Source organism: Lactuca serriola, chromosome 7, assembly GCF_051521515.1.
Source record: "Lactuca serriola cultivar US96UC23 chromosome 7, Lser_US96UC23_V15, whole genome shotgun sequence".
In the NCBI taxonomy this organism is placed as follows: domain Eukaryota; kingdom Viridiplantae; phylum Streptophyta; class Magnoliopsida; order Asterales; family Asteraceae; genus Lactuca; species Lactuca serriola.
Genome location: NC_136414.1, coordinates 74,106,494 through 74,124,234, shown reverse-complemented (window position 1 = coordinate 74,124,234; position 17,741 = coordinate 74,106,494). Strand labels below are relative to the sequence as shown.

Sequence of the window (17,741 nt, the reverse complement as noted above, 5' to 3'; positions counted from 1 at the left end):
TAAGCGTCACCGCTTACGACTCTCAATGTTTAACAATTGCAGGAGACAAATAAGCAGTATAGTTATATACTGTCGGAAGATTTAGAATAGTTTGTAATATTACTTTTGTACTTAGGTTTATGTTTGTATAAAATTACAATATTCTGGGTAGTTATGTAAAATATTAAAACTTAATCGGTTTGTATCCAGTCTTTGTAATCAAACTATCAATGTAAAATATTGTTTTATGAATATGTATGTAGCATGTTTTGGAGTAACAATTGTTTTCAATTATGAAAGTTGGGGTATTCCATAAAGTGTTTAAATAGGGTGCAAACCCTAAACATTAGGGTTTTGTCTAGAAAGCTCGTACTCGCCGATTTAGTCTTCCGACTCATCGAGTGGGTCACTTAAACCCCAAATCAAAAGTCGAGTCTACTCGACAAGTTGGGCCTCCAACTCGCCGAGTCCCAGAGTAAATTACAACATTACTTGAATTTAAATACGTACCAGGAACCGGGTGTTACAGCTCAAGAAAGAGCTACTTTTGAGAAAGTATTAGGAGAACGACGTGGCCATATCAAAGGCATCTCGAAAACCTTCTTCTATCCCATCGATTTCACAGCCATCGCAACCACCACCACAACCTTCACAACCATCACAGGTAAGACAAGACTATTTAATTTCAATAAATGCATGTTGATTTGGTAATTTTTGTTTGTGGTGATTATTTTCTAAAAGCTTTGGTAATTGGTTTTTTGTCCTAAGTGCAACAAATAACAATGTACTTTTTTTTTGTCTTAGTTTTAAAATAGCAATGCAATTTGGCATCAATAAATGCATGTTGATCTGGTAATTGTGCTTTTGTCCCAAGTGAAAGATATAACAATGTATTTTTCGTATTTCTTGTATTTTAAGTGCAAGAAATAGCAATGTACTTTGGTATTTCTTGTATTTAAGGTTTTTTAGCACAAATACAGTAAATTATTTAAGTTCAAAGGTTTATGTATCTATATAATGAGCAATAAATGCATGTTGATTTGGTAATTATGTTCGTAATTGTGTTTATATTTTAAGTGCAACAGATAGAAATGTACTTTGGTTTTTTGTCTCTAGTTTAAAAATAACAATGTACTTTCGAATCATAAAATACATGTTGATTTGGTAATTTTGGTTTGTGGTGAATATTTGCTAACAACTTTGGTAATTGGATTTTTGTCTCAATTGCAAGAAATAGCAATGTACTTTGGTTTCTTGTCTTAGTTTAAAAATAACAACGTACTTTGGCAACTATAAATGCATGTTGATTTGGTAATTGTGATTTTATCCCAAGTGTAAGAAATAACAATATACTTTTGGTATATCATTTATTTAAGTGCAAGAAATAGTAATGTACTTCGGTAGTTTTTGTTTATGTTTGATAATTAACTTATAGGTTTATATATGTTGTTATTTATTATGTAGTTAGAAAATCTACGGGCAATGCTCAACGACCCGACATGTAGGGAGGAGCTTTATATGGTTTTTCAATCGGGGAAAGATCAATAAGGAAATGATGGGAACAAAGATGGTTTGTTAGATAATTAAGTTGTCTTTTGTATGCTACTTGTTAGAATTGTAAAACTATGGTTATTTATTTTGGTATCTAATCGGATGTTATTATGTAGTTTATTTATTTATTTATTTATTTTATTTTTTTGCATTTAATGTCGTTACGTATCGGTTTTTTTTACATAAAAAATCGTTGATTAAAAAAATTAAAAAAAATGAAAAATGTTATTACCGGCGACATTAAGTATTATCGGCAACAAGAGAATTAACGGTGACATTAAGTATTACCAGTGACAATAGCATAGGTGACAATTGTCATTACTAGCGACATTTTGATCGATGGTGACAGAGCAGTAGTGGAGGTTTTTTTACTGGATACGTGTCACCACTATTACTTTTACCAGCAACATTTTTACTCTTTAGTGACAACTTTTGTCGCTGCTAATTCCTTTTTTCTTGTAGTGTTAAGGTTGAGTTTAGAGGGAGAGAGATGGCGAGCTTACGACTTTCGGTCTATGGCTTCAGGTCTAGATGGGAATAGATGTGTTGGGGGTTTGACTTTGGAAATCTTTGGGGCACTAGTTTTTTTTTTTAAATAATATCTTTAATAATTTTATGAAATAATCTTTAACTTTATATATATATATATATATATATATATATATATATATATATATATATATATATATAATCTGGTAAGGGTATAATAGTCATTCCATGTCTATCGGGAATGAAAATCGCAACAAAAAGAAATCATAGGGACGGTCCGAATGCAAAAAAAAGGAGACTATACGACAATTTGACTAAACCATAGAGACGATTTTAGTAATTTGTTAAAGTTGTAAAAGTTATAGTTGTAAGTCCACGAAGGGGTTTAATATGCATATGGAATCACACTAGGCGACCAGCTAATTCACTTTGTACGTCGACGGTCCACCACCCCATTTCTACAAATGGATTCTAAAATGCTGTATTTCAGCAAACTAAATCCAAAACAAGCTCATATTCGTAAAAATAACTCAACGTTTTTCACATGATTTTCTGTAATTAAAGCCATCGCACGAATATCTCTAGCAAGAAGAAAGAGTGATAGAGTGAAAAAAGATAAAGCGGAGAGAACCTAATGCAAGTATGGAATGCATCAAACATATCTTGGTGTGAAAAATGGCATGTCCCTCTACTTTTGTACTTTTAGTTGTTCTATATTGATGCTGATTAGTGATTACTTTGCGCCACAATAAACATCGCTAACTATTATAATGGTACGTGGCATCTCTTCACCACTTCCAACCACTAAACATATGGAATACTTACCACTATTATTTTTTGATTATTTAAATAATAAAATATATATTTCTTAATTAATTAAAATATAGAGAGAGATAAAGAGAGAAAAAAGATGCTTTTGTATGGTGGTTAATTCTCCCGACCACAAATGGCCACTAAACATCTCTACCACTAACCACATCTAACATGTAGGATGATGTTCACAATTGTGGTTCATGGCCACATACGCCACACGAGTCCATTCATGAAGAGAATTCAGCAGTGGCGGACCTATGTAGAGCCTGGGCCCCGAACAACTATTTCGATTCAACCCTATAGTGTAATTTTTTTTTTTTCTGTTAATTAGGTGCAACATCTTCGAAATATGAATGTCACTATTTTTTTTGGTGCCACCACTATTCAAACTGGCATTTCCGATGGCCTTACATGTGGTCGTGTTGTTTAGTATGCTTATCTTATGGGGGTAAAACTTTGAACTCTGTCTCCAATTCCTAGCAGTGGATCTATATATGCTGTGCCGTTGAAAAAACGTAAACAAATCTTATTCATTAGCATATGCACTCAACTGTGTATGTAGGAATATGTCTAGCAAAAAGAAAGTGAAAGTAAAAAAGATAAAGCCGAGACTAATTAATGCACGTATCGAATATAAAATTAAGCCCTATATGCATTATATATATACCATGAAAAAACTCTTCAACATGCAAACCCACACTGCCACACATACCTCTTCTCCATGCATATGGAACGCCCATCAAACCCTCCTCCTCCTCCTTCTTCTTCTTCTTCTTCTTCTTCTTCACCAGACCAGGAGTTCTTATATGCATTAAATGCAAATGTTTCTAACTTCGTTTCTGTGAAGCTTTCCAGTGAAGGCAACTACCATCTATGGGAGAAGCAGATGGAGTGCCTCCTGAAGGCTTACAATCTGCATGGCATTGTATGTGAACCAATTACCCCAGACCTCAATACCCGATTTGACAGTCTTGTCAAAGGTTGGATTTTGGGTTCGATTAGTGAAGAGATACTTGACACTGTTTTCGATCTTGAATCAGCTAAAGAGGTTTGGAACAAACTAAAATCCATCTACTATCCAACTACAATGATTCCTCAAAAAGGTAAACTCGCTGGTTATTCTAAACTCAATATTGAAACATTTTAACAATCAACACTGTTTAATATGAGCTTATAGTTTGATATATAGACTTTTGATAATACAATTTCCACATCATGAACAATTTGCTGCGAATAAACACACTACTAATTCTAAAGCACACTCAAGTACAACACGTCCATAATTAATGTGCATAACTTTTGATTTTGTAATGCATATCCCTCTTTATTATTAACTACACTCAATTCTATTTTAACTAATTTGTATTAGTTAATTTTTAGATATAAAAATACGTTTCTCCACAAACTCTATTCCTCTTTCTCTTTATTTGTTTGTTTTTTATTTCTCTAATAATTACATGATCATTATTTACATATTTTAAAAAAATAACTAATTGTTATTTTTATTTTTATTAAGTTATTTAAAAATAAACTTAGTATCAAATATGGCCTTTTTAAAAAAAAATAAGTTAAATGGTATAATTATTAACAAGTGCACAAACAAAATATTTTAAAAAATAAAGATATTTATCCTATTAAAAATTGTTTTTTTTTTTTAAAAACACTTGTCCAATTTTTTTGTCGTACAACAATTTATACTCTTTAAAAAAGTTATGTGTGAGGTTAAAGTGAAGGATTTCGATGCATGAAATAGTATTAAAAAAACGTGTTGCAATAAATTTGGATTTAAAATAAATAAATCAAATTTTGTATATAATAATAACGAAGGCGAGAGAGAATAAGAGAAACTGAGAGATTTTTTTTATGGATAATAATAATTTTTTTTATTATGGAACTGGCTGTGAGATTCATGTATTAAATGTGTTTATTTAAAAAAATTAAATATGAAATTTTAACAATTTGAGAAGTTTCAATTTATAAGAAAAATGAGAAAAATTTTGAATTATTAAAATTAATGAGGCTTTAATACATTGAATACATTACATATATAAACTCTTCTAATAAATACCTTACATATATATTATCTTAGATATTAAATGTATAATTTTTAATAAATAAATTGAAAAATACAATAAAATAACAAGTGAAAAATAAAAAATTCAAAAATTTTAGAAAATGTCATGTGTCCAAATGAAGAAGAGGAGTACATGTGTCAAAAAGATCTTGATTTATTAGGGAGGAAAAAATGAGTAAATTACACGAATGGTACTTATGGTTTATGGTAATTTGTGTGTTTGATCCATAACTTATTTTTTTTTTTTAACTTGGAGGTCTCTATTGTTCGTTTTTGTTACACGCTTGGTCCTTGTCTTACTTAAAAAGACTATTTTGTTATTAGTTATTTAATTTATTTAAATAAACACACCCCAAGCCATCACCCCACCTTACCTTACCTACCCCACCATTTTTTCATATTTAAAGAATAAATTTTTTTAGTAACACAGAGACCAAGCGAATAATAAAAACAAACAATAGGGACCAAACGCGTAACAAAAACAAAAAACATTGATCTTCCGAGTTAAAAAAATAAGTTAGGAACCTAGCGCGCAAATTACCCCAAACTATAGGGACCATTCGTGTAATTTACTTTAGGAAAAAATTAGTTGATAATTATGATGTATATAATTTTACTTTTTGAATCACATACACCTAGGTATAGAACCATCAAAAACTACATAGGTTTAACAAAATGCAACCAAATCTCTCTACAATCTTTCTTGTATTCTCTATTCGACTAGATGATAGGCTTTGTATATATTTCTATGGAGTTTTAAATATTTAATTTTGCACCACAAACCATGTATAAAAATACATTATCAAGTACCTATAAATCTTCATTTTCAAATTTAATGTAGAAAACTATAGTGAAAGATTGAAATAGTTCATTAAAAACCCAATAAACATCTTCCCGTAACACATCAAAAAGAACCATGCAAGTATATATATGGTTGGTGCCAAAGAAAGTTATGAAGCCTACTAGAGGTCTAATATAAACAACACATTCAAAATACATAGATGTTGGAGATTAATTATGAAATCAAAAATAATATGAGCTCAAAAGCAATAAGAAGAAGCTAACAATGAAAAAAATTGTGTTTTTTTTAATCGAAATGAAGTCAATTTTGATGGTTTTATACCGAATATTACATACATGACAGCCACATATTCACTTTTCCCTATATATATATATATATATATATATATATATATATATATATATATATATATATATATATATATATATATATATATATATATATATAGAGAGAGATAGAGAGAGAGAAATTTGTTCAAATGTATTTCTTCAAAACCTCAAATTCGACTTTCCTAATTCATTTTTATACATCAGATTTAAGGTTACACCAATTACTCGAAGTGAGTTACCATGCAATCATATTTCAGGATCTTACATGTTATTTTATTTATTTCTTATAATTTATGAGGATTAATTTCCTTGCCTCTAAAATAGAGTTACAAAGAATATAAATACATGTATAGATAATGGTATGGGCCTGGACTATATAATGCATAATGAGCTAACAATAAATATAAGGTGGGCTATAAAACAATATAAACTAATATCCCCAAAAATTTTATCGGGATTGTGAACATGTACATTTAAACTGAATCAAAAATCTATAAACAGAGATGTAGAAAGCCCTTTCGTGAATATGTTAGCATATTAAGCTGAAGAGGGCACGTCTAACACTCGAACCTAACCTTGAGCAACTTTGTCACACACAAAGTGTATGTAAATGTCTATATGTTTGGTTTGTTGGTGTTAATTCAGGTTAGCAGACATGTAAATGACACTGATGTTATCGCAATAGACAAGTGTTGCCTTTATGTAGGGAAGCATAGTTTGCAAAGTAAATTACAGATCAATCTCATTTCAGCCACTGTTTTGGCAATTCCTCGATACTTAGGTTTTGTCCATGCAAAACACAAATATCTGGACATGGAGCATCGATAGGTGGTACATTCCCCCATTCGAAATTAAAATAAGAGACAAGGTTAGCTGTGGGGGATACATGAATACGAAGCCTGTGATCAATGGTTTTGTGAATGTAGCACAAAATGCATTTTAGAGCATGAAGATGCCGCTCTCGTGGTTTACGCATGTACAAACACATCTGTTGAATTGAAAATACAATGTTGGGTCTCGTGAAGGTCAAATATTGAAGAGCTCTTTCAAGACTATGATATAAAGTAGGATTTGCGACTGACGGGCCTGTTGAGTTCAGCTTTTGGACCATTTGTGAAGGAGTACGAAAGGCGTTGCATTTTAGCATCTTTGCACACTCAATAATATCCGTGGCATACTTTTGATTTGAGAGAAATAAATCCAAGGATGATCTAGTGGCAGAGATCCCAAGAAAGTATTTCAAAGCACCAAGGTCAGTTATAGCAAACTCGTGGCTAAGCTGAGTAATGATTCATTGAAGCATCTCCATGGTAGAAGATAACATCATCAACATAAATTATAAGACATGTGGTGGTTGTGGATGTCTAGAAAATAAACAGAGAGGGATATATACTGGTCTGTTGAAATCCTATGATGGTGGCACAACGAGGAAAATGAAGATACCATACCATGGTGGATTGCTTTAGGTCGTATAGAAATTTTTGTAACAAACAAACATGGTCAGGAAACTAAGAGTCATGAAATTCAGGAGGTTGGTGCATGTATACTATCTCATCAAGGTGACCATGAAGAAAGTGTCCTTTACATCAAGCTAGTGGATCGGCCACTGATGAGAAACCACAATATTGAGATTAGTGTATATGGTAACCGGTTTGAGAACCGGAGTAGTAGTCTGATAACAATCCAATCCCTGCTATTGATTCTGACCTTTGGCTAGAAGTCTCTCTTTATAACGATATATATATATATATATATATATATATATATATATATATATATATATACAGAGAGAGAGTGAGTGAGTGAGTGAGTGAGTGTCCCATCTATATAAAATTTATGGCAAAAGAGCTTCATAGATCTGAAAATGTAGATCCCTTGAGTCCGTCGAACAAGTTGCCAAGTACCTTTAGTCATAAGAGCACTAAATTCATTCTTCATTTCTTTTTTTCCTGTTTGGGTCATGTATAGCCTATAAATATGACTGAAGGATAGGGGTGATGGTGGTAGTGTGAAGATTAAGCCTTTTTCTGGGTTTAAAAATCCATGTTTTGGCTTAGTTTCTCATCGGATGAGCCGGAAGAGGATGAGGCATTATGTCTGAAGGAACCCTAAATGGAGAGGAACTCAGTGGAGATACGAGGATTGTAAGGAAGGCTAGGATGTAGGGGTTGATCCCAAGAGATATATCAAGGCAGTCATTGTGGACGAGAGATGAGAGGAGGTCGAGGTTTGAGGATGGGTAATGGTTTGAGTTTGGGTTGAGTTGGTTTCAGAACTATTAGGTGATGGAGAAGATGAGTATGTACAGAAGAGTGGGGAGGGTTCAAAATGATGTTCTAGAAAATCATAAGGGGGTAACTCGATAGGAGTAACTAATTTAAAGGGAAAAGTTCTTACGTCAATGAAGAGAAAGAATGATTTTATGAGAGGGAAATGTCAAGACATAGATGACCATGATGGTTGAAGGGATAGCCCAAAAAGACACAATGTGTTGTGCGTTGGGTGAATTTATGAGGTATGGTAATATGGGTATAGCATAAAGAGCAACAAACTATAAGATTGGGGGTAAGTGAAATGAGTTTGAAAGAGGTGAAAATGAAGTGTCTCATTTTGGATTGATGCTGAAGGAAGGATATCTAGGAAGTGTGTGGTTGTGTGGAGGGCTTCTACCTAATATGTAGGTGGTATATGAGCTTGAAAAATAAGGGATCGTATCAAGTTGTTTATGGTGTGTAACATACGTCCGTATTTTCTGTTTTGTTGAGGTGTGTGAGAACATGAAAAACAGGATTAAATACCATTTTTGGCAAAATGGGCATGAATACAATTTGGAAAATACATCTGATTTTTTGTTTTCGAGGGTAGACCCGAAGATAATGAAGATAATTGTTAAGAAATATAACATAATAATGCAAACCGATTATGCTAGAAATGGGTTAAGTCCATACGTCGGAATGAATAATATTAAAAGCATTAGACGTATAAGAAGTAAAAGAATCGAATGAAAGGTTCACATGTTTCCTAAGTTGGCATGCTTGACGAATAACATCAAAGTTTGTTTTATTACATGAAATTAGATTATTGGAAATTAAATATTGGAAAAATTTACTGTTGGGGTGACAAAGGCGTTGGTGCCAACAAGAGTGACTTATGGAGATATGAACTTGAGGGGTTGAAGGAAGAACGGGATAGAAAGGACAATCACTATCTCATCGGATTAAAGGTTGTTTGGTCTTATAATCATTGGCAGTGAAAACAAATTCATCATATTTAATAGAACATTTGTTTTGATGGGTAAATTTGCGTACATCAATAAGATTTTTAATTATTAAAGGTGTGATGAGTATGTTATTGAGGGGAAGTGGGGGATAGCGATTTTGTAAACGAAATTTAGAGTGCTCGGTCTTGATCACAAGAATATGTGACCCGCTACCAACTCAAGCAGAATGAGAAAATGACTATGACTAATGGATTCTAGAATACTATCATTTGCATGGACATGATCCGTGGCTCTAGTATCCATTAACCATTTATCCTGTGGTAAGGTCTTACATAGACATTGTGTAAAACATATACGGAATAGGTGTAGATTGGTACTGTACAAACCATGTCCATGGGAGAGCGATGTTTCCCTTTTCTGATTCTCAAATGTGTTCCTGGATGTAGCCACTTAATGGGTTTGTGGTTGTAAAAGAGGTGGGCCAACAAGGCATTGAGGCTATCAAGAGGAGTTGTTGGCCCATTGGGGACTGTTGGGCGTTGTACTCCGTATGGATTGTGCTAGAGGGGGAATAAAATGATTCGTAGGGCTGAACAAAAGGCTGTAGTGATGAATCTGTTCTTGAGAAGTTCTGGCTGGTGGTATTTAGTTCTGGCTGCCTGTGTGTGGCTGTTCTTGTCGGTCTCTAGGCTACTTGCAGTAGTCATTTCGGCTGTGATTTTGGTGACTATTATCGGTGTGAAAGACTGTAGGTTAGGAGCATTGGTCAAAGTGTATGAGAGTCAGGGATCTTCGATTTGTGTTAAGTATCGGTTCTTCCAACACAAGCATCGAATGAGCTTCGAAAAAAGAGGGAAATGGGTGTCGGTGGGGGATCATTATTGTTATGCCATTAATTCGAGAGGTGAGATCGTTGATTGTATAAATGACAAGATGTTTATCAGATAGTTTGGAGTTGATATCCAAGTTTGCAAGATGTTCGGTGATATCCAATAAGGCTGAAACGAAAGATGACCCATGGTATGGACCAGAGTTCACAATCAAGTTGCATGATGTGAAATTCAGTGTTGTCTTGGAAGAGATTTTTGATGTTTAGCCACACTCGACGAGCCGAAGTATTTTTCATAAGAATTGTGTTGAGAAGATTGTAAGAAAGGGCTGAGTAGAGCCACATTTTTACCACTGCATCTACCTTTGGGTTCGGTCAATTTTTGAGTTGGGTTGTCATAGTAGCGTCTATGTGATCAAGAACATTATATGCTTCACAGTGGGTCTGGTAACGAAATCTTCTTTCACATGTTTCAAGATTTTGAAACTTTCATTAAACATGATGGTATGTTCCTATATTAACAATGCATAATGGCCTTGTTGGGTTTTATTCAAAAAATGGTTTCTAAAATCACTAAAAACGACAACGAAAGCTTTAAAATATTGAATATACATAAAACTATTTTATCCCACTAATGATCATTTTGCATGTATAAAAGATTAACACAACCATAGGAAGAAAAAATTACAAGCTTTAAAGTCTTTGAATCTTAAAGGGAGGTTGGATGTTGATGGAGTGATGGCAAGAACTAAAAGATAGAATTCCTCTAGAAGTATCCACCAATAATAATCAAATAAACTAGAATGATAGTTCTTCTTGCTTTAAAGAAGCTCTTATGCCTTTAAGAATGAAAGGATATTTTGTTTTAAAGGAGAGCTCAAGTATAACCTTTTCTTCAAGCTAATGTCCTAAAAATAAAGAGAAAAAGAGAAGAGACGTGAGAGAGGTTCCAAGTCAGGGTTTTGAACACTAAAAAATAAAAGAAAGAAAATCTAGTCTTAAGCCTTTTAGATAAGTCCTTATCTCATGGGTCTTGACACTTTAATATCCATGTTTTCTTGATTATAACTAGCCATGCTTTTAAAGCATGATGTGTATAAAACATGTCAAAAGATGACTAGATTTTGTCCCCTTACTTGTCATCTTATACTTTTATAAAAAGGAGAGAGTTTTTATAAAACTCTTCCATATTTTATAAATAATAAAATCATAATGCTTTTATCAAACAAACAAAAGTCTTTCTAGTCCAAAAAAATTGTGCATGACATAATAAATTATACCTTATGATATATCTTCATACTTAACATTAAAAATTAATGTTTTCATAAAATAAATAATTTCTTATATTTTGCAAGAATTAAAAATAGTTAATAAGATCGAATATTGATAAATATGCAATTGCATTTACTTGTTATTGATGTGACCTAATGGGATTATATGTCATTAGCAAATATCATTTCAAAATGATTCTTGAGTATATAGATCTTTCGAGGCTAACAATGAATACAAGATGGGTTATACAACAATATAGCCTAAAAATCATGAGTTAAATTAGTAAATTTAAGTCCTTACCTTCTACGTAAAACTTTTGTAAGGATGTTTTAAGAAATGTTCTATATGGTTACATACATGGTAATTACTAATGACTTGGGTTACTTAGATCAAATTTTAGGTATTATAAATTTTACTATAAATATATGTTTTGTATTCAATTTATATATTAATATCTATTGAGGTCGGGTCCATGGTCTGAGACTATAAGCATCAACAACCCCATCCTCACTTTTTTATTTGAGGATTCCCCATCCTCATCCCCTTCCTCAATCAACTTGGAGATTTCCTAGTAAAACCAGGTTCAAGTTTCAATTTCCCATTGGGTATGGTTTTTTTCCATCCCTGTATTTAAAATTTAAAAACGATACCTATATTAATCTCCAACGAAACTATAAGGGACTTATCTGAAATGAAAGACATAGATAAACTTCTTTCAATCGAAAGAATAATAGAATAAATAGATATGTTATGTTTAAACAGAAACGAAGACTAAAGATAAAGTCAAGGTTCCAACAGAAACAAAGACAATTGAAGCAGAAGGGTCAAGAACAAAACCAAATATCGAGGAACCAGTAGAAAACTATAAAAACAAGACAATGGAGGCTTTACAGGGGCAACCAACAGAAAGAAAAGGTAAACTCACAAAAGTAGAACGCAACAAGCAATTATGTAAAGCTATTGTCGAATACAGATGGGATGATGTAGAATCCATGATAAATGAAGACAAGGGTGTAATCACAGAGGCAATCGACAGTGATGGCAACATGATACTTCATATAGTGGTTGAGATGGGTTCAAACTATTTTGTTAGTGAGATGTTATCAAAAATCGAAGATGTAAAATTACCTAAAATGAAAAATAAATATGGAAGCACAACCCTTCATATTGCTGCAATCGTTGGCAACAAAGAAGCAGTAGAGCTCTTGATTAAGAAAAACAAAGTTTTGTTGGACGCAACAGACTTTAAAGGTGAAACACCTTTGCATAAAGCTTTTGAAAATATGCATCTTTCTACCATTGAATATTTGTTGAAAGTTGCCAATGATGATGGAAAACCCAAGCTGGAAGTAGATGTAAAAAAAGGCATCAACGTTCTTGTTAATGCTATTTCTGCAAAGCAGTATGGTAAGTAGCAAAAATATATCACGTAAATACGATGATCTTAAGACTTGTTAGATTGAACATACATGCCTGCAGATTTAACAAAGGAGTTAATAAAAAGATATCCTGAATTTGTTGTGGAAGACGATGATGTATTGATGGCAATAGCTAAGACCTTTCCGAGTGGGCTAGACTATTTGGAAACATTTATATATCCAAGTAAGTTTGTGTTATTCGAGAGATAGTTTGTTTTGTTATTTGCTTTTAAGTTTCATGACTAAATATGGTTTTTCTCTTTCAGTTCCGAATTATAATTATAAAAAGATAGTCCATAGAGTCAAGGGCCTCTTTTATTTATTAAAAGGTCTCTACATCAACTTAATGGTATTAACACATGATATCCCTAACAATATGATTTGGAGTATTTTGCGACCGATAGCAATCATCATAGGAATGGGTGAGCTATAGACAACGAACATATACAACTCGATAATTATATATACATATATAGGGGAAGGCTCAAATAAGAAAAATTATGAAATTGAGAATTTGAGAACAAATCTAAGCCACATATTTCTTTTTGCCGCAAAACCTTTCTGCATACCGGCGCGATGGATGAATGTAATATTTATATATGAATATAAAGTGAAGTATATTATGGCAAATTTCAAAATCTGCTACTTAAGTACTCCAACCTAGACTACAGAACATATAATATTCATATATTCCTACATAAATATATTCATATCTGAACAACTGAGAATAGACACATACTTATATATATATATATATATATATATATATATATATATATATATATATATATATATATATATATATATGAATAAGTATATAATTATTCATATATGAATATCCTTCATTGTTACCAACACTTCTGCCGCCCACAGATACCACCATCCCTACTACCAACCACCATATTCCATTAAGAATAATCACGTGACTAGACACAAACTTACTCATATATGAATATACTTATATATTCATATATTAATATTATCTGTTCTCTCGTCCCGGTATGTTGGAGCGCTTAAGAGGTGAATTTGAAATATATGTGAGAACATACTTACCTTCATATTCACATATAAATATTACATTCCTCCGTCGTGCAGGTACGTAAGATGGTTTTGTGGCAAAGAGAAATATGTGACCTAGATTTGTTCTCACGTTCTCAATTATATAATTGTTCTCGTTTGAACCTAAGTGTGTGTGTGTGTGTGTGTGTGTGTGTGTGTGTGTATATATATATATATATATATATATATATATATATATATATATATATATATATATATATATATATATTTGAACTCAAAAGGTATATGGTATTGCTCTAATAAAAGTTTATTTGTGCTTTTGCAGTTCCATTAGGGGGCCTAACATGGATTTTAAACTTGATTCTCCTCGTCATACAGATGGTTTGTTTTCCACTCTTTATGTTTTATTTTTCCTTGTGGAAGGTTTTAAAAACAATACGTAAGAGCATACGAAGTTTATCCACTTATCCTGATTGAGTTTGAGATATAATTTATGCAGTACATTTTATATTTTTTAACTTGCCACAGTTGAACCAATTGAGCATATCGAGAAGAAATTCAAGGAACCGAAAGAAGCAAAAGAAGTTCTAAAATTGGTATGTGATGAAATAGAGAAGTTAGGGTGCCCTGATATAGATCATCCTCGCTTGTACGCCAGACCAGTTCTAGAAGCAGCACGTCAAGATGCTTATGAGGTTGTTGATGAGATTTTAATGAGATGCCCTAAAGCAATTCGGTACAAAGATAAAAGTGGGTATGACATCATACAATTAGCGGTAATAAACCGTTCAGAAAATATCTACCAACTTAGGTACATTCTCGGGGAGCGTAGGAATGTCTATAGAATGATCGAAGATTCCTCTAAAAACAATATGTTACACTTGGTTGGAAGATTAGCTCCTTGGCATAAACTAAAGCTACGCACTGGTGCAGCATTACAACTACAAAGAGAGCTTCAATGGCGTGAGGTAGGCCATACTTAATGAATTGTAGGGATTTATGTATTGTTTTTTTTTGTTTAGTGGTACAAACGAGTTAAAGTAATTGTATAGGTAGTGAAGAAGCTAGTATCTCCCGCCTACCATACTAAAGAGAACATTTTTAATGAGACACCGGATATAGTATTTACAAAGGAACACAAAAATTTGGTGAAGGAGGGAGAGAAGTGGATGAAAACAGTAGCAGAATCATGCAGCATCACTGCAGCGCTGATTACGACAATCGTATTTGCAGCAGCAATTACGGTGCCAGGTGGAAGCCATCAAGAAAAAGGCTTCCCCCTGTTTAGAGGACAAATTGCCTTCAAGATCTTTGGTCTATCAGATGCAATCTCACTATTTGCATCCAGTACATCATTACTAATGTTCCAATCCATACTCACTGGCCGTTTTTCTGAGCAAGATTTTCTGGTCAGTTTGCCAAGACGATTAATTATTGGTCTTTGCACCTTAATGATATCAACAACTGCCATGATGGTGGCCTTCAGCGCGACCTTGTTCCTTGTCTTTTGTCATGGAAAACGATGGATGCTTGCTCCGATATGTGTATTAGCTCTCCTCCCGATTGCATCTTTTGCTACTTTTCAAATCCCGTTGATGGTAGATCTATTTCGGTCAACATACGGGTACATTGGGTACATCTTTAAAAAGCGTAGCAGCAAAAACAGCCGTAGATTATATCCGTATGACATCCGCCTATTTTTTGGCAAGTGAAATAAGTGCATATCTTGGAATTACGTATTTTACTGTATTTTACAAAAGATAAGTTGGATAAAACAATCATAAATTATTTCCTATGTCATTGTGATCAGAACAAGAATTACTTTCCAGTTTAATATAAGTGTTGTCACATATTACACGTGCCTTTTTTTTCTTTTTTGGAAATGACAAATGATTTAGCGGAGTTTACTCGTGTATTTCAACGAGCACCCCGAAGCTCCTTTACAGGGCAAACCTAGCCCCATAGGGGTTTCAACCTCTTAAATTTGTTGTGCCGACTATTTGTTATTATTATTATTATTATTATTATTATTATTATTATATTATTTTCATGTGCTCATGTCCTTTTTTTTTCTTTTTTGGAAATGACAAATGATTTAGCGGATGCCTACTCGTGTATTTCAACGAGCACCCCGAAGCTCCATTACAGGGCAAACCTAGCCCCATAGGGGTTTCAACCTCTTAAATTTGTTGTGCTGACTATTTATTATTATTATTATTATTATTATTATTATTATTATTATTATTATGTGCTAATGTGCTGCTGTATACAAAGGAAATTTGAGTATCCATGTTTAGAAACACTTTTCATATTCAATATATATATCTAATTTTAGTATCCATGTTTGAGTATCATGTGGTTGTTCCTAATTTTTGCACTCCTAAACCGGCTTAGTTTTAATGTAGTACTTACACAAACTATCCATTTATATTTTGTGTCACTAACATGCTTTTGTGCCAACTATTACCAGAAAAAGACTTTTTATAACATACATTGTATGTCATAAATGAAAGACGATATATCTTTTTTTGTGATATATTAAAAATGTATGTTTACGATATTCAACTACGATATATATTTATGACATACATTTACGAAAGATATTTTTCATGTTGTAAATTTTGATTTTTTTTTTTAAATATATAACAAGCATTCTATGACAAACAATTACAACAAACTATTTGTATGTCACTATTTTTTTTCCAAGTTTTATGACTAAAAGACTTTTAATTACATACATTGCATGTCATAAAAAGATATACATGACGGACAAAAGTATGCCAATTAAAGCTCTGCAGTAAATGAGAGACATCATACATTTTTCTGTAACAAATTCCCAATCTATATTTATGACATATATTTACAACCTACATTTTGTATGTCAAATTCTTTTACATTTTTTAAACATATGGCAGCATTATTTGACATACAATTACAGTAGACTAGCTGAAAAGCTAGTTGGTAGTTGAAAAGCTAGTTGATAGCTGAAAAGCTACCTGGTAGCTTATAAGCTAGCTAACAAAAAATGACGTTTGGTAAAAACTAGCTAGTAAGCTAGCTGAAAGGTATAAAATAACATAAAACTACATTTAGAAGAATATGTTTTTTGTAACTAATTAAAGGTATATTTGGGAAATTTAACAAAAAAGCTACTGAAAAGCTACTCAAAGCAGTTTTTTAAAAAGCTAGCTTATAAGCTAGCTTCTCAGCTACTTTTTGGTTTGCCAAACATGACAACTTAAAAAAAAAGCTTGAAAAATAAGCTAACTTATCAGTTAGCTATGACATGCCAAACACAGCCAAAACAATGCAATATTGAATATAATATAAACCTTTCATTATGGTGAGAAAATCTCAACATATATAATACTTTTATAAACGAGACATTTTTGGCGCAACCATATATCGTTATCGCTTGTGTAAATATACATACAAAAAATACGTACATAGATATCTATATTGTAACAAACCGTTATTTCAAGCCTATAAAAGTCAAAGAAAGTCAAACATACTAAATAAAAGTTAATTTGTCAATTTGTTAAATTTATAAGCTGTAAATATAATTTAATAAATGGAAATTATTTTATTATTATATTGTGTTTTAGAAATTGGAAATTTAAGACACTTGGCCCGAAATCACCTTCTGGTGATTTCATGCGAATCGAAATCAGCTCCACCAAAAACCCTCACAAGGGTCAGACTTCGAACCGAAAACACATGCGAGGACCCCACCTTTTGACCGAAAACAGCCTTGTTCTCGGTGAGATTTAGAGCGAAATCACCTTGATTTTGGTGGATCCTAGATCGGAATCTCCCATTCTATCCCTTTGGCACACACTTCAAAAGGATAATTGCACTTCCCAATGTAAACACCCCATCACCTTTTCCCCTATTTATATATTTCAACCGAAAACCGTCTCATTTCATACACATTTCCTATGAAAA

At 32.6% G+C, this 17,741-nt stretch overlaps 2 protein-coding genes across 2 annotated transcripts; both read left to right on the top strand.

Annotated features, from left to right (window-relative positions):
* Positions 1-3,539: 3,539 nt before the first annotated feature.
* Positions 3,540-13,209, top strand: LOC145064103 (uncharacterized). The gene is made up of 4 exons (XM_079011617.1): positions 3,540-3,935; positions 12,121-12,765; positions 12,838-12,960; positions 13,043-13,209. The coding sequence occupies exons 1-4, from the start codon at positions 3,554-3,556 to the stop codon at positions 13,207-13,209; spliced, it is 1,317 nt and encodes a 438-aa protein (XP_078867743.1). The 5' UTR covers positions 3,540-3,553.
* A 926-nt stretch (positions 13,210-14,135) lies between these two features.
* Positions 14,136-15,618, top strand: LOC145062719 (uncharacterized). The gene is made up of 2 exons (XM_079010307.1): positions 14,136-14,764; positions 14,849-15,618. The coding sequence occupies exons 1-2, from the start codon at positions 14,510-14,512 to the stop codon at positions 15,506-15,508; spliced, it is 915 nt and encodes a 304-aa protein (XP_078866433.1). The 5' UTR covers positions 14,136-14,509; the 3' UTR covers positions 15,509-15,618.
* The last annotated feature ends 2,123 nt before the right edge of the window (positions 15,619-17,741 follow it).